At 38.8% G+C, this 24,928-nt stretch overlaps 1 protein-coding gene across 2 annotated transcripts in view; it reads right to left on the bottom strand.

Moving 5' to 3' along the window:
* Positions 1-11,097: 11,097 nt before the first annotated feature.
* The window catches only part of LOC308310226 (ephrin-A5b-like), a 91,223-nt gene continuing 77,392 nt past the window's right edge, over positions 11,098-24,928 (bottom strand). The window contains exons 3-5 of one of the 2 annotated variants that reach the window (XM_080756443.1): positions 18,524-18,589; positions 18,293-18,376; positions 11,098-16,136 (exon numbers count right to left, since the gene is read on the bottom strand). In XM_080756443.1, the coding sequence (XP_080612569.1) occupies positions 16,006-16,136; positions 18,293-18,376; positions 18,524-18,589 (281 nt within the window). In that variant the 3' untranslated portion in view covers positions 11,098-16,005. The remainder of the gene's footprint in view (positions 16,137-18,292; positions 18,377-18,523; positions 18,590-24,928) is intronic. The other variant, XM_080756444.1, reaches the window with a different exon arrangement.

Here is a 24,928-nt window from a genome sequence, read left to right as displayed (position 1 = left end):
TAGCCCCTACCGTACGGCATACTATAGCACGCCGTTTTTCATCATTTTTGAGGATTTGAAGAAAATTCAAAATTTCAAAAAACATGGGTTATAGCCCATCGTTTTTTGAATTTTTGAAAAAAATGTTATCCTCATTTTTCATCATTTTTGAACATGGGCTATAGCCCCTACCGTACGGCATACTATAGCACGCCGTTTTTCATCATTTTTGAGGATTTGAAGAAAATTCAAAATTTCAAAAAACATGGGTTATAGCCCATCGTTTTTTGAATTTTTGGAAAAAATGTTATCCTCATTTTTCATCATTTTTGAACATGGGCTATAGCCCCTACCGTACGGCATACTATAGCACGCCGTTTTTCATCATTTTTGAGGATTTGAAGAAAATTCAAAATTTCAAAAAACATGGGTTATAGCCCATCGTTTTTTGAATTTTTGAAAAAAATGTTATCCTCATTTTTCATCATTTTTGAACATGGGCTATAGCCCCTACCGTACGGCATACTATAGCACGCCGTTTTTCATCATTTTTGAGGATTTGAAGAAAATTCAAAATTTCAAAAAACATGGGTTATAGCCCATCGTTTTTTGAATTTTTGAAAAAAATGTTATCCTCATTTTTCATCATTTTTGAACATGGGCTATAGCCCTTACCGTACGGCATACTATAGCACGCCGTTTTTCATCATTTTTGAGGATTTGAAGAAAATTCAAAATTTCAAAAAACATGGGTTATAGCCCATCGGTTTTTTTATTTTTGAAAAAAATGTTTTCCTCATTTTTCATCATTTTTGAACATGGGCTATAGCCCCTACCGTACGGCATACTATAGCACGCCGTTTTTCAGCATTTTTGAGGATTTGAAGAAAATTCAAAATTTCAAAAAACATGGGTTATAGCCCATCGTTTTTTGAATTTTTGAAAAAAAAATTATCCTCATTTTTCATCATTTTTGAACATGGGCTATAGCCCCTACCGTACGGCATACTATAGCACGCCGTTTTTCATCATTTTTGAGGATTTGAAGAAAATTCAAAATTTCAAAAAACATGGGTTATAGCCCATCGTTTTTTGAATTTTTGAAAAAAATGTTATCCTCATTTTTCATCATTTTTGAACATGGGCTATAGCCCCTACCGTACGGCATACTATAGCACGCCGTTTTTCATCATTTTTGAGGATTTGAAGAAAATTCAAAATTTCAAAAAACATGGGTTATAGCCCATCGTTTTTTGAATTTTTGAAAAAAATGTTATCCTCATTTTTCATCATTTTTGAACATGGGCTATAGCCCTTACCGTACGGCATACTATAGCACGCCGTTTTTCATCATTTTTGAGGATTTGAAGAAAATTCAAAATTTCAAAAAACATGGGTTATAGCCCATCGGTTTTTTTATTTTTGAAAAAAATGTTTTCCTCATTTTTCATCATTTTTGAACATGGGCTATAGCCCCTACCGTACGGCATACTATAGCACGCCGTTTTTCAGCATTTTTGAGGATTTGAAGAAAATTCAAAATTTCAAAAAACATGGGTTATAGCCCATCGTTTTTTGAATTTTTGAAAAAAAAATTATCCTCATTTTTCATCATTTTTGAACATGGGCTATAGCCCCTACCGTACGGCATACTATAGCACGCCGTTTTTCATCATTTTTGAGGATTTGAAGAAAATTCAAAATTTCAAAAAACATGGGTTATAGCCCATCGTTTTTTGAATTTTTGAAAAAAATGTTATCCTCATTTTTCATCATTTTTGAACATGGGCTATAGCCCCTACCGTACGGCATACTATAGCACGCCGTTTTTCATCATTTTTGAGGATTTGAAGAAAATTCAAAATTTCAAAAAACATGGGTTATAGCCCATCGTTTTTTGAATTTTTGAAAAAAATGTTATCCTCATTTTTCATCATTTTTGAACATGGGCTATAGCCCGTACCGTACGGCATACTATAGCACGCCGTTTTTCAGCATTTTTGAGGATTTGAAGAAAATTCAAAATTTCAAAAAACATGGGTTATAGCCCATCGTTTTTTGAATTTTTGAAAAAAATGTTATCCTCATTTTTCATCATTTTTGAACATGGGCTATAGCCCCTACCGTACGGCATACTATAGCACGCCGTTTTTCATCAATTTTGAGGATTTGAAGAAAATTCAAAATTTCAAAAAACATGGGTTATAGCCCATCGTTTTTTGAATTTTTGAAAAAAATGTTATCCTCATTTTTCATCATTTTTGAACATGGGCTATAGCCCCTACCGTACGGCATACTATAGCACGCCGTTTTTCATCATTTTTGAGGATTTGAAGAAAATTCAAAATTAAAAAAAACATGGGTTATAGCCCATCGTTTTTTGAATTTTTGAAAAAAATGTTATCCTCATTTTTCATCATTTTTGAACATGGGCTATAGCCCCTACCGTACGGCATACTATAGCACGCCGTTTTTCATCATTTTTGAGGATTTGAAGAAAATTCAAAATTTCTAAAAACATGGGTTATAGCCCATCGTTTTTTGAATTTTTGAAAAAAATGTTATCCTCATTTTTCATCATTTTTGAACATGGGCTATAGCCCCTACCGTACGGCATACTATAGCACGCCGTTTTTCATCATTTTTGAGGATTTGAAGAAAATTCAAAATTTCAAAAAACATGGGTTATAGCCCATCGTTTTTTGAATTTTTGAAAAAAATGTTATCCTCATTTTTCATCATTTTTGAACATGGGCTATAGCCCCTACCGTACGGCATACTATAGCACGCCGTTTTTCATCATTTTTGAGGATTTGAAGAAAATTCAAAATTTCAAAAAACATGGGTTATAGCCCATCGTTTTTTGAATTTTTGAAAAAAATGTTATCCTCATTTTTCATCATTTTTGAACATGGGCTATAGCCCCTACCGTACGGCATACTATAGCACGCCGTTTTTCATCATTTTTGAGGATTTGAAGAAAATTCAAAATTTCAAAAAACATGGGTTATAGCCCATCGTTTTTTGAATTTTTGAAAAAAATGTTATCCTCATTTTTCATCATTTTTGAACATGGGCTATAGCCCCTACCGTACGGCATACTATAGCACGCCGTTTTTCATCATTTTTGAGGATTTGAAGAAAATTCAAAATTTCAAAAAACATGGGTTATAGCCCATCGTTTTTTGAATTTTTGAAAAAAATGTTATCCTCATTTTTCATCATTTTTGAACATGGGCTATAGCCCCTACCGTACGGCATACTATAGCACGCCGTTTTTCATCATTTTTGAGGATTTGAAGAAAATTCAAAATTTCAAAAAACATGGGTTATAGCCCATCGTTTTTTGAATTTTTGAAAAAAATGTTATCCTCATTTTTCATCATTTTTGAACATGGGCTATAGCCCTTACCGTACGGCATACTATAGCACGCCGTTTTTCATCATTTTTAAAGATTTGAAGAAAATTCAAAATTTCAAAAAACATGGGTTATAGCCCATCGTTTTTTGAATTTTTGAAAAAAATGTTATCCTCATTTTTCATCATTTTTGAACATGGGCTATAGCCCCTACCGTACGGCATACTATAGCACGCCGTTTTTCATCATTTTTGAGGATTTGAAGAAAATTCAAAATTTCAAAAAACATGGGTTATAGCCCATCGTTTTTTGAATTTTTGAAAAAAATGTTATCCTCATTTTTCATCATTTTTGAACATGGGCTATAGCCCCTACCGTACGGCATACTATAGCACGCCGTTTTTCATCATTTTTGAGGATTTGAAGAAAATTCAAAATTTCAAAAAACATGGGTTATAGCCCATCGTTTTTTGAATTTTTGAAAAAAATGTTATCCTCATTTTTCATCATTTTTGAACATGGGCTATAGCCCCTACCGTACGGCATACTATAGCACGCCGTTTTTCATCATTTTTGAGGATTTGAAGAAAATTCAAAATTTCAAAAAACATGGGTTATAGCCCATCGTTTTTTGAATTTTTGAAAAAAATGTTATCCTCATTTTTCATCATTTTTGAACATGGGCTATAGCCCCTACCGTACGGCATACTATAGCACGCCGTTTTTCATCATTTTTGAGGATTTGAAGAAAATTCAAAATTTCAAAAAACATGGGTTATAGCCCATCGTTTTTTGAATTTTTGAAAAAAATGTTATCCTCATTTTTCATCATTTTTGAACATGGGCTATAGCCCTTACCGTACGGCATACTATAGCACGCCGTTTTTCATCATTTTTAAAGATTTGAAGAAAATTCAAAATTTCAAAAAACATGGGTTATAGCCCATCGGTTTTTTTATTTTTGAAAAAAATGTTTTCCTCATTTTTCATCATTTTTGAACATGGGCTATAGCCCCTACCGTACGGCATACTATAGCACGCCGTTTTTCAGCATTTTTGAGGATTTGAAGAAAATTCAAAATTTCAAAAAACATGGGTTATAGCCCATCGTTTTTTGAATTTTTGAAAAAAAAATTATCCTCATTTTTCATCATTTTTGAACATGGGCTATAGCCCCTACCGTACGGCATACTATAGCACGCCGTTTTTCATCATTTTTGAGGATTTGAAGAAAATTCAAAATTTCAAAAAACATGGGTTATAGCCCATCGTTTTTTGAATTTTTGAAAAAAATGTTATCCTCATTTTTCATCATTTTTGAACATGGGCTATAGCCCCTACCGTACGGCATACTATAGCACGCCGTTTTTCATCATTTTTGAGGATTTGAAGAAAATTCAAAATTTCAAAAAACATGGGTTATAGCCCATCGTTTTTTGAATTTTTGAAAAAAATGTTATCCTCATTTTTCATCATTTTTGAACATGGGCTATAGCCCTTACCGTACGGCATACTATAGCACGCCGTTTTTCATCATTTTTGAGGATTTGAAGAAAATTCAAAATTTCAAAAAACATGGGTTATAGCCCATCGGTTTTTTTATTTTTGAAAAAAATGTTTTCCTCATTTTTCATCATTTTTGAACATGGGCTATAGCCCCTACCGTACGGCATACTATAGCACGCCGTTTTTCAGCATTTTTGAGGATTTGAAGAAAATTCAAAATTTCAAAAAACATGGGTTATAGCCCATCGTTTTTTGAATTTTTGAAAAAAAAATTATCCTCATTTTTCATCATTTTTGAACATGGGCTATAGCCCCTACCGTACGGCATACTATAGCACGCCGTTTTTCATCATTTTTGAGGATTTGAAGAAAATTCAAAATTTCAAAAAACATGGGTTATAGCCCATCGTTTTTTGAATTTTTGAAAAAAATGTTATCCTCATTTTTCATCATTTTTGAACATGGGCTATAGCCCCTACCGTACGGCATACTATAGCACGCCGTTTTTCATCATTTTTGAGGATTTGAAGAAAATTCAAAATTTCAAAAAACATGGGTTATAGCCCATCGTTTTTTGAATTTTTGAAAAAAATGTTATCCTCATTTTTCATCATTTTTGAACATGGGCTATAGCCCGTACCGTACGGCATACTATAGCACGCCGTTTTTCAGCATTTTTGAGGATTTGAAGAAAATTCAAAATTTCAAAAAACATGGGTTATAGCCCATCGTTTTTTGAATTTTTGAAAAAAATGTTATCCTCATTTTTCATCGTTTTTGAACATGGGCTATAGCCCCTACCGTACGGCATACTATAGCACGCCGTTTTTCATCATTTTTGAGGATTTGAAGAAAATTCAAAATTTCAAAAAACATGGGTTATAGCCCATCGTTTTTTGAATTTTTGAAAAAAATGTTATCCTCATTTTTCATCATTTTTGAACATGGGCTATAGCCCGTACCGTACGGCATACTATAGCACGCCGTTTTTCATCATTTTTGAGGATTTGAAGAAAATTCAAAATTTCAAAAAACATGGGTTATAGCCCATCGTTTTTTTTATTTTTGAAAAAAATGTTATCCTCATTTTTCATCATTTTTGAACATGGGCTATAGCCCCTACCGTACGGCATACTATAGCACACCGTTTTTCATCATTTTTGAGGATTTGAAGAAAATTCAAAAATAAAAAAAACATGGGTTATAGCCCATGTATTGCGGAGTATTGCGGAAAAATTGTGGAGTATTGCGGAGGAATTGCGGAGTGTTGCGGAAAAAAATCGTAGTATTTCCGAGGAATTCTGGAAAAACGATGGGTTATAGCCCATCGTTTTTTGAATTTTTGAAAAAATTGTTATCCTCATTTTTCATCATTTTTGAACATGGGCTATAGCCCCTACCGTACGGCATACTATAGCACGCCGTTTTTCATCATTTTTGAGGATTTGAAAAAAATAAAAAAACGGTGGGTTATAGCCCATCGTTTTTTGAATTTTTGAAAAAATTGTTATCCTCATTTTTCATCATTTTTGAACATGGGCTATAGCCCCTACCGTACGGCATACTATAGCACGCCGTTTTTCAGCATTTTTGAGGATTTGAAGAAAATTCAAAATTTCAAAAAACATGGGTTATAGCCCATCGTTTTTTGAATTTTTGAAAAAAAAATTATCCTCATTTTTCATCATTTTTGAACATGGGCTATAGCCCCTACCGTACGGCATACTATAGCACGCCGTTTTTCATCATTTTTGAGGATTTGAAGAAAATTCAAAATTTCAAAAAACATGGGTTATAGCCCATCGTTTTTTGAATTTTTGAAAAAAATGTTATCCTCATTTTTCATCATTTTTGAACATGGGCTATAGCCCCTACCGTACGGCATACTATAGCACGCCGTTTTTCATCATTTTTGAGGATTTGAAGAAAATTCAAAATTTCAAAAAACATGGGTTATAGCCCATCGTTTTTTGAATTTTTGAAAAAAATGTTATCCTCATTTTTCATCATTTTTGAACATGGGCTATAGCCCGTACCGTACGGCATACTATAGCACGCCGTTTTTCAGCATTTTTGAGGATTTGAAGAAAATTCAAAATTTCAAAAAACATGGGTTATAGCCCATCGTTTTTTGAATTTTTGAAAAAAATGTTATCCTCATTTTTCATCGTTTTTGAACATGGGCTATAGCCCCTACCGTACGGCATACTATAGCACGCCGTTTTTCATCATTTTTGAGGATTTGAAGAAAATTCAAAATTTCAAAAAACATGGGTTATAGCCCATCGTTTTTTGAATTTTTGAAAAAAATGTTATCCTCATTTTTCATCATTTTTGAACATGGGCTATAGCCCGTACCGTACGGCATACTATAGCACGCCGTTTTTCATCATTTTTGAGGATTTGAAGAAAATTCAAAATTTCAAAAAACATGGGTTATAGCCCATCGTTTTTTTTATTTTTGAAAAAAATGTTATCCTCATTTTTCATCATTTTTGAACATGGGCTATAGCCCCTACCGTACGGCATACTATAGCACACCGTTTTTCATCATTTTTGAGGATTTGAAGAAAATTCAAAAATAAAAAAAACATGGGTTATAGCCCATGTATTGCGGAGTATTGCGGAAAAATTGTGGAGTATTGCGGAGGAATTGCGGAGTGTTGCGGAAAAAAATCGTAGTATTTCCGAGGAATTCTGGAAAAACGATGGGTTATAGCCCATCGTTTTTTGAATTTTTGAAAAAATTGTTATCCTCATTTTTCATCATTTTTGAACATGGGCTATAGCCCCTACCGTACGGCATACTATAGCACGCCGTTTTTCATCATTTTTGAGGATTTGAAAAAAATAAAAAAACGGTGGGTTATAGCCCATCGTTTTTTGAATTTTTGAAAAAAAAATTATCCTCATTTTTCATCATTTTTGAACATGGGCTATAGCCCCTACCGTACGGCATACTATAGCACGCCGTTTTTCATCATTTTTGAGGATTTGAAGAAAATTCAAAATTTCAAAAAACATGGGTTATAGCCCATCGTTTTTTGAATTTTTGAAAAAAATGTTATCCTCATTTTTCATCATTTTTGAACATGGGCTATAGCCCCTACCGTACGGCATACTATAGCACGCCGTTTTTCATCATTTTTGAGGATTTGAAGAAAATTCAAAATTTCAAAAAACATGGGTTATAGCCCATCGTTTTTTGAATTTTTGGAAAAAATGTTATCCTCATTTTTCATCATTTTTGAACATGGGCTATAGCCCCTACCGTACGGCATACTATAGCACGCCGTTTTTCATCATTTTTGAGGATTTGAAGAAAATTCAAAATTTCAAAAAACATGGGTTATAGCCCATCGTTTTTTGAATTTTTGAAAAAAATGTTATCCTCATTTTTCATCATTTTTGAACATGGGCTATAGCCCCTACCGTACGGCATACTATAGCACGCCGTTTTTCATCATTTTTGAGGATTTGAAGAAAATTCAAAAATAAAAAAAACTGCGGAGTATTGCGGAAAAATTGTGGAGTATTGCGGAGGAATTGCGGAGTGTTGCGGAAAAAAATCGTAGTATTTCCGAGGAATTCTGGAAAAACGATGGGTTATAGCCCATCGTTTTTTGAATTTTTGAAAAAATTGTTATCCTCATTTTTCATCATTTTTTAACATGGGCTATAGCCCCTACCGTACGGCATACTATAGCACGCCGTTTTTCATCATTTTTGAGGATTTGAAAAAAATGAAAAAAATAAAAAAACGGTGGGTTATAGCCCATGTTTTTTGAATTTTTGAAAAAAAAATTATCCTCATTTTTCATCATTTTTGAACATGGGCTATAGCCCCTACCGTACGGCATACTATAGCACGCCGTTTATCATTTTTGAGGATTTGCGTATGCACACCTGGACGTGTAAATGAACAACACAAAAACTAAGGCACTGGTGTCGGACTTCTGGTTTACCGGAACGGGGTTCAACTCCCTGCAGTGCCCTGCTCAATGTGTTGTATTTACCGGAAAGGATGGGAAACATTAGCAAATTGCGGAGTGTTAGAAAAAAAAGGATGGGTTATAGCCCATGTTTTTTTCATTTTCCGCAATTTCCGCAATTTCCGGATAACTTTTTTTTTTCAAAATTCAAAATTCCGCAATTTCCGCAATTTTTGAAATTTTGAAAAAAAAAGTTATCCGGAAATTGCGGAAATTGCGGAAATTGTGGAAATGGTAATTGCGGAAATGGTGGAAATGGTCAGCCATAACAATTTATTTTCTGTTAACCAACTTGCTGGCTGGCAGGCAGGCAGACAGCTACTCATAGACAGGCAGACAGACAGACAGACAGCTACTCATGGAGAATTGGACAATATTGAAAAAATGAAAAAAACGATGGGTTATATTGAAGCGTGCACCTACACACGCACAGGCGCACATGTATATGCACACCTGGACCTGTAAATGAACAACACAAAAACTAAGGCACTGGTGTCGGACTTCTGGTTTACCGGAACGGGGTTCAACTCCCTGCAGTGCCCTGCTCAATGTGTTGTATTTACCGGAAAGGATGGGAAACATTAGCAAATTGCGGAGTGTTAGAAAAAAAAGGATGGGTTATAGCCCATGTTTTTTTCATTTTCCGCAATTTCCGCAATTTCCGGATAACTTTTTTTTTCAAAATTCAAAATTCCGCAATTTCCGCAATTTTTGAAATTTTGAAAAAAAAAGTTATCCGGAAATTGCGGAAATTGCGGAAATTGTGGAAATGGTAATTGCGGAAATGGTGGAAATGGTCAGCCATAACAATTTATTTTCTGTTAACCAACTTGCTGGCTGGCAGGCAGGCAGACAGCTACTCATAGACAGGCAGACAGACAGACAGACAGCTACTCATGGAGAATTGGACAATATTGAAAAAATGAAAAAAACGATGGGTTATATTGAAGCGTGCACCTACACACGCACAGGCGCACATGTATATGCACACCTGGACCTGTAAATGAACAACACAAAAACTAAGGCACTGGTGTCGGACTTCTGGTTTACCGGAACGGGGTTCAACTCCCTGCAGTGCCCTGCTCAATGTGTTGTATTTACCGGAAAGGATGGGAAACATTAGCAAATTGCGGAGTGTTAGAAAAAAAAGGATGGGTTATAGCCCATGTTTTTTTCATTTTCCGCAATTTCCGCAATTTCCGGATAACTTTTTTTTTCAAAATTCAAAATTCCGCAATTTCCGCAATTTTTGAATTGCGGAAATTGTAATTGCGGAAATTGCAGGAAATCGGAATTGCGGAATTGCGGAAATGGTAATTGCGGAAATTGCGGAAATTGTAATTGCGGAAATTGCGGAATTGCAGGAAATGGTAATTGCGGAAATTGGTAATTGCGGAAATTGCGGAAATGAGGAAATTGCGGAAATGGTAATTGCGGAAATTGCGGCAATTGCGGAAATGGTAATTGCTGAAATTGCGGAATTGCGGAAATGGTAATTGCGGAAATTGCGGAATTGGTAATTGCGGAAATTGCAGGAAATGGTAATTGCGGAAATTGCGGAATTGCGGAAATTGCGGAAATGGTAATTGCGGAAATTGTGGAATGGCGGAAATTGCACGAAATGGTAATTGCGGAAATTGCGGAATTGCGGAAATTGCGGAAATGGTAATTGCGGAAATTGTGGAATGGCGGAAATTGCACGAAATGGTAATTGCGGGAAATGCGGAAATTGCGGAAATGGTAATTGCGGAAATTGCGGAATTGCGGAAATTGCAGGAAATGGTAATTGCGGAAATTGCGGAATTGCGGAAATGGTAATTGCGGAAATTGCGGAATTGCGGAAATTGCAGGAAATCTTAATTGCGGAAATTGCGGAATTGCGGAAATTGTAATTGCGGAAATTGCGGAATTGCGGAAATTGCAGGAAATCGTAATTGCGGAAATTGCGGAATTGCGGAAATTGTAATTGCGGAAATTGCGGAATTGCAGGAAATGGTAATTGCGGAAATTGCGGAAATGGTAATTGCGGAAATTGCGGAAATGCGGAAATTGTTGAAATGGTAATTGCGGAAATTGCGGAATTGCGGAAATTGCGGAAATTGCAAATTGCGGAAATTGCAAATTGCGGAACTTCAAAATAATTCAAAAACGGTCAAAATGACCTCTCAGACCTTCTATTGTTTTAAGTCTTCCCATTTGACTTCCCTTCCATATCAGAAAGTCACTCATTTACAAAACAATGAATACAAACCAGACAGTAATTACAACGACAAATAACTTTTTATTAAATCTTTTTTTCCTTCAGATTTTTTTTCTTTAGTTAGTCATAGCTGATCCAACACGTGTATTTACAAACAATGGCCTTTAGTTTTTGTTTAGTTTTTTGTAGAAAATTCTCGTGAGGAATTGAGCATGGAAAGATATTACAATAGCCTAGAGAAAAATGTAGGGAAAACAGACAGCGTATAGGCGAGTATTTGTGGGACTTGGGAGAGGAGCAAGGACTGGTGTTGAGACAAGTGACAACACTACAATATTACACTTCCTTTAAAATGGACGCGCTTTTCCCGACACAGTACTGTACGTAGTGGTGGAAAGTAAGTACATTTACTCAAGTACTGTACTTAAGTACCATTTTCACTCGAGTTCCAATTTCCATGTTACTTCTACTCCACTACATCTCGAATCGAAATATTGCACTTTTCCTCCACTACATTTATTTGAAAACTTGAGTTTAATAGTTACTTTGTAGATTTTGATTATTACAAAACTACTACAAAATAATTTTAAGTATATTTTTATGCCATTGCTTTTGTACTTTTACAAAAGTCAATTTCGAATTCCGGACTTTTACTTGAAAACTGAGTATTCTACATTGCAGCATTGATACTTTTACTTAAATAATAATGATTAATGAGTACTTTTTCCCACCACTGAACACAGTACTGTACATCTCTTCGGCATGGGGACAAAAAACACGCTCCGTAAAACCTTTTGCTAGCAGCAACACAATTATTCACCGACAACATACCTTGCGTTGAATAGCAACGCGACCCATGCTCGATACTTGGAAATTAATAATGATTAAAAAAAAACATGACACCTCATTTCTAAAGAATGTACAGATGATGGAGAATGGACATTAGGGGACTTGGTATACAGCCATCGAGGACAAGGTCAACACAGATAAACCAGCAGGGCCACAGTGGTGTTAGCTTCAGGCTACATGGTACCAAAGTCAGGCGGAAAAAAAAGGAGTCACTCCAACCAACTCCCTGCCCTGATTTTTTAGCACATAACGTTGTACATCAAATTTAGCACGGAGAGTGAACTCCAGAAGTAAAACCCCACCTTCCCCCCACCCACCCCTATTTCTTTTACTGTTTCAAAGAAAAACATTGCAACCATGCGTACAGTTTAACTAAGGAAAAATAAGAAAAGAGTCATTGCATCTCCTAAAGTTCAGCTCATACGACATCGTTAGCATAGCCTCGGCTGGAACAGAACAGGTTGGCTGAGACCAAAGCCAACCGTAGAAAAGGTCTCAAAAAACAACAAAAATAATTCTGAGAGGTAAAATCATGGTAAAATCATTTGTGGTTGTTGAAATGGGCTTGAGTGGGAAATGTTTGATTTCCTCCTCCGGGCCGTTTAATGTGGGCACTTGACCATGTCCCGACCAAAAACTGCATTTTGGTATGTACACAAGCTTGTACAAAATGTTCCACCGTACAAACAGTATCTTGGATTTACAGATAGGCTGCAAAGTTGATCCTGTTTTCATAGAAAAGACATAGGAAGAAAAAGTAAGCACATATATACATATATATATATATGCCTATGACCTTTTTCTTCCTTTGAACGCTAATAATGTGTCAGTTAAATCGCCCTTCAAAAGGTGTTAAAAAAAACTAAACTATCTAACACTGTTATATTACATAATAGACTAATTGTTGGATACACAGTACCCAGAGAAATAACCGATTCACATTTCCCATAATATTTGCAGTGTGTCTGGAGTGAATTCCTTCTGTGACAATGGCGCCGTGTCTATTGTTTTGTCGTGGCGAGGCAGCAGTGAGAGAACGCCATTGAGCCGGCCACTAACAGGTATAGTAGCATTGTTTTTTCCCGGTGGAAAAAACTAGCAGGGGTTTGTCTTTCAGCTGTCTTAAGCGTGAACATTAACGCACCAGTGATGCCAGCCAGGGTTAGTGGTTGGATATAGGATATATTTACCCTATGCTTCTGCCTTAAAAAAAAGAGAAAGTACATTGCTATTGATCTCAGCGGGAGCACTATACCACTTCATCTCTCCTAACCCCTTCTCTCTCTCTCTCTCCCCTGGTCCACTGGTGCCTGGTGGTGCTAGAGTTTCAGCTGGCCCTTGGCGAACAGGACACCTCTCTCGCTCGCTGCTGAATCCAACCACGGCCCCCCGAACAGTACACCTCCCCCTCTCCCCTCCCAGTGGTGCTAAGTAACTAAGTACATTTATTCAAGTACTGTATTTAAGTACAATTTTGAGTATTTCTGATTTTCAATACTCTGTTATCTACAAGCTCACAATGTGTCGCATTGTGAGCTTGCAGAGCGCATTGTGAGCTTGCAGATCAGCTATTTGTGTTTTCACATTTTGAACGTGTTAAACAGGACATTCTTCACAATGAGGAGGCTACTTTTAATTTAGGTACTTTAAGTATATTTTGATGCTGATGCTTTTGTACTTTTACTCAAATAAATGTTGAATATGGGACTTCTACTTGTAACAGAATAACGTCTACATTGCAGTATTGATACTTTTACTTAAGTAAAGAAATGCAATACTTTCCCCACCACTGCTCGTTTCTCTCTCTTTCCATCTCTGTCGGTGGTCGATTTTTCATCCCAGAAATAACCTGTATGAGGGTGCCCCCGGTACAGAGTCTGCATGGACGCCACTTTACTCAACATCAAAGAGCGCAGCTGAATCACGCCACCCTCCTCCTCCTCTCTCTCTCACCACGGGGACCACCACCACCCCCGGCCCCACTCTCTCACCACGGGGACCCTGCTCTGGAGCGAGCGTGGGTCACTGTCACTGAAACCCATGCCCACCACCGAAACGCTGTGCTGTTTTAACATGGAGGAAAGAAGACGCCAATCAAAAGAATAAAAAAGAAAAAAATCAAGCTGCTTTAAGCATGGACATATCCCTGAATTTTGTAGGAAATGTGTCTGTATGTACATAACTGTAATGTTATGGCAATTAGCAAAAAAAATAAAAGTAACACTAAGAAGTTAAACAAACTTGACTTATACATTGTGTGCCTTTCATTATGACGAATACAAAACACAAATACGTATATAAGATTTCTACACCCTGATAGCACGTCAGATGAATTATTTTTCTGGGTTGAAAACACAAGTAAAATCTGTCTATTTCTCTCAGCGTTGAGCCCAAACGCCGGATACAGATATTGTATACAATATGCTGCAAGATTGTATCAACCTTTTGTTATATGAGTGTACGGAATTTTGTTAGAACAACAATATTCTACCGTACTGTAGTTAGAGATTAAATCAGAAACAGAGGAAAACAAAAGCACAAATGACCTCACAATAAATAGGAAAATACATTTGCCTGGCAAAAATACCGTTATCGACTTCTACACGTCCTCTCGAATATACACCCCGTGTTGGCTGCTACACTTGAATTACGTGACTCGTTTAAAAAAAAAGAAAAAAGAAAATACATTAATCGATCGCTAGGTTCACCTCCTATATCTGAACACACGCAGTAAAAAAAAAAATAATAATAAACTTCTCCTTCTTGTTCCTCTCCGAGAGGATCCTCCGTGCGTGCACACGCTCTGTGAGAAAACAAACATCCATTCAAAGTTCTACCTATCCGCCGGGCTCGCTCCGTCCCAGACGGCGGCAATAGAGGCTCTTCAAAACCAAACGAGCGTCCTTTCTTCCTTTCCAATGGCCAGTATGTCATGTTAGGTTGTTTTCTCTCTCTCTCTCTCCTCGTCGCGATAGGCTGATCTCATCGGTCCTGGGCAGTGGTGGAAAGAAACTACGTACATTTACTTAAGTACAATTTTGACTTGAGTATTTCCAGTATCCAATACTTTTACTTATACTCCACTACATCTCCGGGGCTAATATTGTACCGTTACTCTACTACAATGTTTTGAATACTTTAGTTACTAGTTGTAGATTTTGATTATTATTACAAAACATACAGTAACGACTTCAGCCCTATATACATTTGAAAATTGTTGTTCGGCTATTTTCAAAAGATGTTTATACATTTGAAAACTTGAAATGGCATAATGAGTACTTTTACTTTTAGTACTTAAAGTACATTTTAATGCCAATACTTTTGTACTTTTACTCAAGTACACTTTTACTATTTTCAAGTTACATTATGAGTCAAATAAAAATAACATACAAAAATGAGTATTTTACCCCTCCCGTAACGGAGTAGTTCTATATCGTAGTATTGGTACTTTTACTTTTTCCACCACTGCTCTTGGGACAGATTCAAGCTCCCGTGGTAGACTTCCACTGTTGTTATTGGAATGCTCAAGATCCATTCCGATTAGACTTTTAGCGATGCCATGATTGTGTTTAATGTCTGTGTTTGCATTTACCGCGTGTGTGTGTGGGGGTGTGTGTGTGTGTGTGCGTGCGTGTGCGTGCGTGCGTGCGTGTCTGTTTGTCAGTATGTGTGTATACGTTCCCCTCTGTTATTGTACGAAGGTGTCCTAAAATAGACAATCTACAAACCACCAGGCTTTATGTTGTGTACACCATGTTTAAAATAACGGAGGGCGTGGAGGTGAGTCGCCCGGGACCACTGTGACCACTGAAACACAAAGACGCACTAATAGGTAATTCTCTTCCTAACATCACAAACAAAAAGAAAAGGCTTCTCCCACCGAAGTCCCTATTCCTCTCCTCCACCGAGAGAGAAAGAGAGATTGTCTGACCGGTTTTCAATCTTTTTTTTTTCATCCTTTCTTTTTCTTATTTTCTTTTAAAAGTGCTCCTTGGGGGAGGGGAGTGGGCGGTGGGTTGATTTTTTGGGGAGGGCGGGGTTAAGGGGGGGGGGATGCTGTGGTCCAATCAGGACAGTCCGTTCCCAGATTAATCTCACAGGAACAACGAGAGAGAGAGTGCTATGAAGACAAGATGGCCGCCGCCAGCAGTAACAGCAGGGTGGAGCCGAGCTGGAGGGCGGAGGTGTGGAGGCATGGCGACGAGCTGACGTCTCCCCGGGAGGGTTCGGCCGACTCGTGACTCGTATCGTCTGGACGGAAGAGATGGAGGAAAAAGAATGATTAGCATTAAAGTTGAGAACAACTGGGACATATAAGGACGACGTCACCACTTTTCAACCTATATTCATATAATTGGTCCTCACTAATAGCACACATTTATTTCTACTTGGTCTGTGTCTCATAAGAGGGCTGTGGGTCTTCCAGTAACATCATCGCTAGTCAGATTATTATTATTTGTTTTAAACAAGAATTATTTTTATTATCGTGAGAACGATGGCTTCCATTATCGTTTTATTATTGTAACTTTTCAGGAATAGAAAGCCTGCCGATTCTATTAGCTTGGATTCCTCATCGATGATGTCGCTGGAAGACGGGTTTCTGCTATGAGACAGACCAAGTAGAAAGAAAGTGCTATTTTATCATGAACATTTGGAGGACCAATTATATGAAGATAGGTTGAAAAGTGGTGAGGTCGTCCTTTAATTCTTTGTACTGTATGCCAACCGTGAAATATCTCGTAGTTTTCGTCTACACCAGTTGTATGCCAACTACGGGATATCTCGTAGATAAAGCTTCATATCAAACATTAAACGGTTTAGCTGAAAATCAACATTTAACACTGGCCCGTTTGCTAAGCAACGCCTTTCATACCCCCAGCACCAGGATACGTGCGCACGTGCCACCGTGTGGCAGACAAACAGTTAATATATTACTGCATGATCATTTCTTCATTTGTCATTTAAAGCTGCAATCCATAACATTCATGGCCTGCCCCAGGATTAGAATAAGGGAATATTTCCATTTGAGTTTCATGCAATACTGCTTGCCAACCAGTAGATGCTCGGTTGGAGAGACCACCTCTAACAGCCACAGTTGTAGTTAGTCTATTAACATACTCTAAAAATAGATGTTAACCAATTTATATGGTATTCACTAAAAAGGTTATGGACTCAATACAAAGGTAGAGGCTCACAGCTACACAAAATAAGGCATCACATGCTTATGCTGACCCCAACCTGTTGAAGCACGAGTTTCTAAAAAACTGAAACCGTGAGAATTCAAGCTTCTTAAACACGGAATAATAGGCGAAGAGATTTGTCACATCAATTTTCTTTGTGAGTGACTGTACCGTAGCTTAGCAACTACATATTTCTGTGGCCACTTGTAGGCTTTCACATTCATCTTCTCTCTCAGGTTCCTGGTTTGAAGCCAGTCAGAATGACTGAATCACATGTTTTTACGGAGGGAGAGCAGCCGCCTGGGAATCGGAAAGTTCCCCGGTTCGATCCCAGCACTGAGTCAAAGTCTCCCTCGAGCGAGACGCAGATAATGTCTAAATTGCTCCCATGAGTGCTGTTCAGTAGCTGCCCATTGCTCCTAACAGTTAGAAGGAGTTAAAAGTAGAATTAAATATGTGGGGTGTGAAAATGCGCTCTGCCTTTGAAACCATTCCCTTCCTTCCTGGGAGAACAATCAATCAGGGACATCGGAATCCGTTTAGATTTCCGAGAGACAACCAATTTGTTTGTTATGCCCTTGGCGCCGTAATAATGTGAGTTCAGACATGCTGCTGTCCACGCACACGCAGTCACACAAACACGCACCCGCAGTCGCACAAACACGCACCCGCAGTCGCACAAACACGCACACGCAGTCACACAAACACGTACGCGCGGTCGCACATGTGGTCGCACAAACATGCACACGCGGTCGCACAAACACACATAGATAAGTGTCTCCATACAGTGACACAACATGGCACATACATGTACTGTAAATACATACTGTACAGCAGTGACTAAAGGAGTACTCGCATGTTTTACTTAAGTAAAAGTATCAATATTGCAATGTAGATGTACTCCGAATTAGAAGTCGTGTATTCAAAATGTACTCGGGTAAAGTATCAAAATACACTTAAAAGCAAAAAGTACTCATTGTTCTCAAGTTCAAAATGTAGCTTGTCTGCTGTTTTGGACAAAAGGTAAGAAATGTTTCACATAATTGTAGTGGAGTAAAATATATTGCCTCTGAGATGTAGTGCGGTAGAAGTAAGTAAGTATTCAACATTGTAAATACTGAAGAAAAAAATCTAAATTGTACAGTACTTGAGTACATGCACTTACACACACACACACACACACACACACACACACACACACACACACACACACACACACACACACACCTCGAGGTTCTAGGGAATTGTGAATCCTCTCGTCGAAATCGACGCCTTCCTGCACGGTCACTGAATTCTTCACACAATTGTCTGCAACAAAAGGAGGAAAGAAGCAGAGATGTGAATATCAGCGGAGTCAGACGTCATTCACTCTGGAGGCCTCCAGAAGCAGCACAGAATAGAATGTATGAGAGAATGCGTAATGGATCGGAATACGACATTCTCCAGAAATCCACTTACTGGCAGGCCTGACGAACACTTTGAGACGAAGGCAGCTCCTTCTACCCCTGTCGTCAATAGTAGAGGCTGCAAAAAAAAGACACAATAAAAACACCAAACACGTATTAGAACATATATCATTCCGACGTGGCTTTTGACACAATACTGAGAAACCGATCCATATCCAACTTTACCAAAATAAAAGTAAGCTCTCTTCCAAGGTCACCTCTAGCATTTGGGCTTGCATTCCACAACATGTTGTGTCTCGTTCAACAGAGCAATGGTACTCCAGGTTCTCAATTATTGATAGTAATAATAGCAACAAAATGGAGCTTTACAGGTCTGTAAACCACAGTGTAACTAAAAATGGAACCAAATTGACCCGTATAAGGGTCAAACGAGGAGAGCCTTTTTCAGAGTTAGACTATAGAGAAAAAGATGAAATGGGGGTCCGTGGCCTAATGCATAACAAACTGGCAGTCCTTGAAATTAAATGTATTGAGAGTCACTGACTGCTTATTGGCTGTGCTCTTCTCTGAACCTCCCCCCTGCACCCCCCCCCCGACCTCTGGGGTCTGTTCATGACCTTTAACCTGACCTCTGTCACTTCCCGTTGCCTGACCAGTCGCTCAAAACTGCTTCTTCTGGCCACACACACACCGTCACACTCACACACACACACACACACACACACACACACCTGTGTAAATGTACAGTGAATGTGCCTGTGTGTCAGTGTTGATTTCGACGACGACCCTTTTTTTTCAAAAATGATGAAAAATGAGGATAACATTTTTTTCAAAAATTCAAAAAACGATGGGCTATAACCCATGTTTTTTTAAATTTTGAATTTTCTTCAAATCCTCAAAAATGATGAAAAACGGCGTGCTATAGTATGCCGTACGGTAGGGGCTATAGCCCATGTTCAAAAATGATGAAAAATGAGGATAACATTTTTTTCAAAAATTCAAAAAACGATGGGCTATAACCCATGTTTTTTTAAATTTTGAATTTTCTTCAAATCCTCAAAAATGATGAAAAACGGCGTGCTATAGTATGCCGTACGGTAGGGGCTATAGCCCATGTTCAAAATGATGAAAAATGAGGATAACATTTTTTTCAAAAATTCAAAAAACGATGGGCTATAACCCATGTTTTTTGAAATTTTTAATTTTCTTCAAATCCTCAAAAATGATGAAAAACAGCGTGCTATAGTATGCCGTACGGTAGGGGCTATAGCCCATGTTCAAAAATGATGAAAAATGAGGATAACATTTTTTTCAAAAATTCAAAAAACGATGGGCTATAACCCATGTTTTTTTAAATTTTGAATTTTCTTCAAATCCTCAAAAATGATGAAAAACGGCGTGCTATAGTATGCCGTACGGTAGGGGCTATAGCCCATGTTCAAAAATGATGAAAAATGAGGATAACATTTTTTTCAAAAAATAAAAAAAACAATGGGCTATAACCCATGTTTTTTGAAATTTTGAATTTTCTTCAAATCCTCAAAAATGATGAAAAACGGCGTGCTATAGTAAAAAATAAATACATTTAACACTAAATTAAAAGTAAACTGTGATGACTAAATATATTGACAATTTCGTCAACAAATAAAAAATTACTAAAATGTTAGGGAGGGACTAGTGGAGAAGAGATCCAGTAGAACTAAAAGACAAGTCATTTTATGTTTGGGTGCGCTCATGGTGTTCTGGAAATAGCAGATCTACAAGCTCAGACCGTGTCATGCTGCGACGCATTGGAGATCGGCTATGTAGATCGGCTGTTTTCAGCATGGAGCAAAGTCTAAAATCAGCCATTATGACGACATCAAGGCCCCACAAAATACATTTTAGTCTACGAAATCGTCTACTAAAAAGTGTTCAATTTAGTCCACTAAAACCTTATGATATTTAGTCCACCAAAACATTTCAGATGACTAAAATATGACAAAATGAAACATTATTCAAAAGACAACAGTATGCTTAAACCAAATCAAAATGTGCTGGCGTGTGTGTGTGTTTGTGTGTGCGTGCATGCGGTATGCAGCCACACTGCTTGCATAGTGCATGTGTGCCTGCGTGTGTGAGTGCGCCTGGTGCATTCACAACTATGCACATCTGCGTATACAGGGGGATCACTACACTATATCACTTCTCCCGGCTACTTCACTGGATGGATTCTTTCACAGCGGTAATAAATTCCTGATATAAAAGTAAAGCCCGGGTCAGAATATCCCTCATACCGTCCAGGAACGACTTAGGCTCTCATTTCAAAGGCGCTTATCAGATGGCGCGGGCGGCTATGAAACAAGATAAAAATCATCTTTAAGAACTTGAAGATGAGAGTTATGGTTCGCTGTCGCTGCAGATACCTCCTATCTCCACGTTTCGACTTTGTGTCTTTGCGTTTTTGTGTCAATTTAATGCCCTACTTCGTAACACTACAGCGGCAAGCAAAAGCGGCGCATGGCGACTGTGACTAATAATGACTACAGTGGACTCATTATGTCCAAAACTTTTCAGGATTCAAATAAAAAAGCATCAAAAGCAGCAGAACCACAATGTCGCTTGAATCGGCTACTTTTGTGTGACGCTGTGGTATGACCAAGTAGGGCGGAAAATACTGAAAAAACGTGGAGATAAGAGGTTTATACCCAACAGCAATGATATAGGAACCGAGGCAGCAGACGATGGGTAAATCACGTCGCTTCTGTCTGTGTCAGCAAGTATCGAGTAACAGTGGCTGGAACTCTCCGTCTCTCATTTTATGGCTCCGTTAGTGTCACACAGTACAATTCTGAGTAAAAGGTGCTGCATGTGATTTTTGCTTTAAACCAAAAAAGTTAAAAAGTTGGTTAAAATGCAACAAAAAAACGTTTAACATTAATTTTGTTAAAGTTAAAGCTCTGTATTCTGATAGTAATCATCGATTTGTGACTGACTTATGGTGCTGTTCTACTAAGGTCACGACGCGCCACGCTGTGACACATTGTGAGCTTGTAGATCGGCCATCTCTGGTGTGTGAAACCGGCTCGCAACCGCTCCGAACCAAATGTACAAAAGGTGCACGAGCAGCTGCAACACTTGATCCATGGAGCATTAGTCATGTCTACCAGCATGCTGCGTCAGTGCTGGATGCAAGAAAGAAGCACTCTGATCTTTGATTTAAGCAGCAGTAGAAATACTCTGGTATTGTTAGCAAGTTCTGTATGCAAAACCTGTGTTGTAACTTCAATGAATTGTTGTACAAATGAATGGTCCCTTTCGGAATCAGGATTCCAAAAACATCCAAAGTACACACCTGCCACACACACACACACACACACACACACACACACACACTCACGCACGCACTCACGCATGCACATCAGCAGACTGGCTCAGATAGCATGTAACCCAAGGCTTTGGTGTGACTGTGCGGTGAATTAGACATAGGCTGATATAAATACCAACGGATCAGATGTTTGCCTTGTGAGGATCACTTCATCTTTGGGAACAAAGCACTTTGGTCTCTTACCTCAGCCGGGAGGAGCTCAGCACAACCGTCTGGGGCACTGCTAGCATGATCAATGTGAGTCAGTGCTTCACAAACCCCCTTTTTTCCACAGCCAAAAACTATTTGGCCTGGGACTGGCCACCCAAAAGTCTTGCCGTTTCAGCCAATCTTTCAAGATTCTTTGAAGATTTTAAAATTCTAATAGGAATTTGAAGGTTTCCAGAAAATGTTGGTTTTAGAAGGCGTTTTCAGAATCGGCCTCAGGTCTAAATTGTCTAATATAAACTCAAAACGCATCTTAGATCTGCTTTCGAAAACCCCCACAGACCCCTGGAATGAGAAGCACTGATCAATGTACACCAGGGATATGCAGTGTACACTGTACTGTATGCACACAGGGTAATTTGTCCAAAAATAATACTTATTCTTGACCAAAGATTTCACAAATATCTAATCATGACGCTTGGCAATTCACTCAAACATCTTATTTGGCCAGCTGTTGCACCTTGCCCTCAACTTCCTCACTATTACACAAGAGGTATAATGTAAGCAGAACATTGTACAATCCAACTCTACACTCAGACACACAGAACACAGACCTCATCCGGCACAGACACACAGAACACAGACATCACACTACGAATACAAAGACGCAGGTGACCACAATAAGCACAAAAAACACATTAAGAGCATTATTAACATCCTCTGGCTGAGGAATGCCAATGAATTGTAGTAGCCTAACGCTTCAAAGCAGCAATGGAAATTGTCGCTTTGACGTTTTTTGTTTTAAATTTGTGTTTGTAATGTAATGACAAACACAGGAATCTCTGGAATTGTCTACTGTAGCCTACGTGTATCTGTCTGTGGATTATGCCCATATGTGGAGATGGCAGATGTCATAAATACTGTAAGTGCTCTGCCTACAGTACATGCCCAAATATGGAGTTTACGGATGTCATAATGTGATACTGATGTCATGGACTGGCCTCAGAGTACTCCGATAAGGGCTACTGCAGTACTAGTAGGTAATAATTGTGATGAATGACTGGGATTTACAATGCTCTGCAGCGTAACTGGGCTTATGCTTATCATTCGAGTCATAATAATGATGCAGCCAGGTCTCTCTCTCTCTCTCTCTCTTTCTGTCTCTGTGTGTGTCTCTCCATATGGCAAAGAGAGAGAGAGAGAGACCTGGGCTTTTGAAGCAGGAAGGGGGCTTTACAAGAGAGACAGTCATCTCTCTCACACAGGGAGAGCCAGACTCTCAACTGTCTCCTCGCAAAATTGGATTTCTATCCCCCGAGATTAGGATCAGACTTCCCCCTCTCTCTTTGTGACCCGCTCACCGCTCTATTAGAAAAACATGCACGGCTTCTGAGACCGCCAGAAAGCCCCTGGCCCGGTTCAGGCCCCCGCTTGTCAAGTCTCCGATGACCTTTGACCCGCCTGTGCCCCTCCCCCCCACCCTTCCCCCGCATATCCCACTAGGACAGTTTCTCAATGTAGGGTCCGATGGGACCACCGGGGGTCCAATCGGACCCTCACGGGTCTGCCCCGTAAAGGGCCGTTCACACTGAGCACTAGAACTATAGAAATATCCTTTTAAAAATCACACCCGTGTGAAGTGAGGGGCGCTCTTATCATACATCATCTCATTCTGGCCAATCGCAATTTGCATCCTGACTTCAATGTTTGCGTTTACACACTTTTGTCTCCAATGTTTGCGTTTACACAGACCGTAAAAGCTGGAAATAAGAGGGGATAGCGCCCCTCAAAAATGGTTAAGTCAAGTGGAGAGTTCAAAAGTGACAAAGCTCCGTGTCCCCCGCCTGAGACACCTGTTGAAGGACCCCTGAAGGCACCAGAACCAGACATTGAGAACCAGCACACTATGGGACGCTTCCTGTAAAAGCGCCGGGCCTGTCAGCCAACCACAGGTGTCATCCATTTGATTCCCCCCCCCCTGCCCAAGGGGAATATGACTATCAGTGCGGGGGGGGGGGGGGGGGGGGGGGGGACAGACAGGACAGGACAAAGGAGTGTCTGTGTTCGTCGGGTGAGACAAGCGGACATCGTTTATGTCATTGTCAGTTCACACTATGCCCGCAACCCTGCTTTGCATGTACAACACCGAGTATTAACTATCAACCCACTGTGTTGCTCTTTTGTTGTGTCAGACACACACGGCCAAACATGCAACACGACACGGACTCCCGATGCTGCCTGCCGATAACGCCGGAGAGAGAGCTTTACTGTAATGCAAACCAGCTTGTTTGGATCAACATATTTTTACTGTCATCTTGGTGGGGAAAAATATGTAAATCGGGTGTTATTCAGGAATTACGTGAATATTTCTTTTCAAACGCGCAGCAAAGGGAATTTAACTCCGCCATACTCTCTCCGGAGTTTTTAATACCTCAATTGACACTGAGGATTTGACCGTGAAATTCCCGTGTATGAAACATAGTAATAAATATTATAATGGATGAAATATGCCAAATCTATTTCCCCCCAAACTTGGAGCGGTTGAGGGTTCGCGGAAACCTTACCAAACAACACACAAAACGATGATGTCAAATTTCACTTCCAAGCAAAGAACGTCCCCCGCAAAACAGCCAGCCACCCCCATGCTGGAGTTATGCGATCTTTCAGAAAAACAGCCGGGGCGAAAGTTCAGAAGATGCTGGTGGTGTGTGGAGTGTCTTGTTTCTACACCTAGTGCTCTGGGTTTTAATACGAGACGTTTGTTATTCTGTACTGTATGTCGGAGTTCCTGAGAAAAAGGATGGAAGGAGAAAGAAAGAAAGAACCGGGTATTTGGTTGAACAAAGATCTGACAGATGACTCACAAATTTGAGTCACTGACAGAAAACGGCTCCAGGCCATTATGGACTGTCTGCACATATCTCTACCTCCCTTTCCACCCCA

This window comes from Protomyctophum bolini (genome assembly GCF_963924005.1).
Source record: "Protomyctophum bolini genome assembly, chromosome: 22".
Lineage (NCBI taxonomy): Eukaryota > Metazoa > Chordata > Actinopteri > Myctophiformes > Myctophidae > Protomyctophum > Protomyctophum bolini.
Note: the sequence above shows the minus strand (reverse complement) of the source record. Positions and strands in the feature narration are given on the sequence as shown.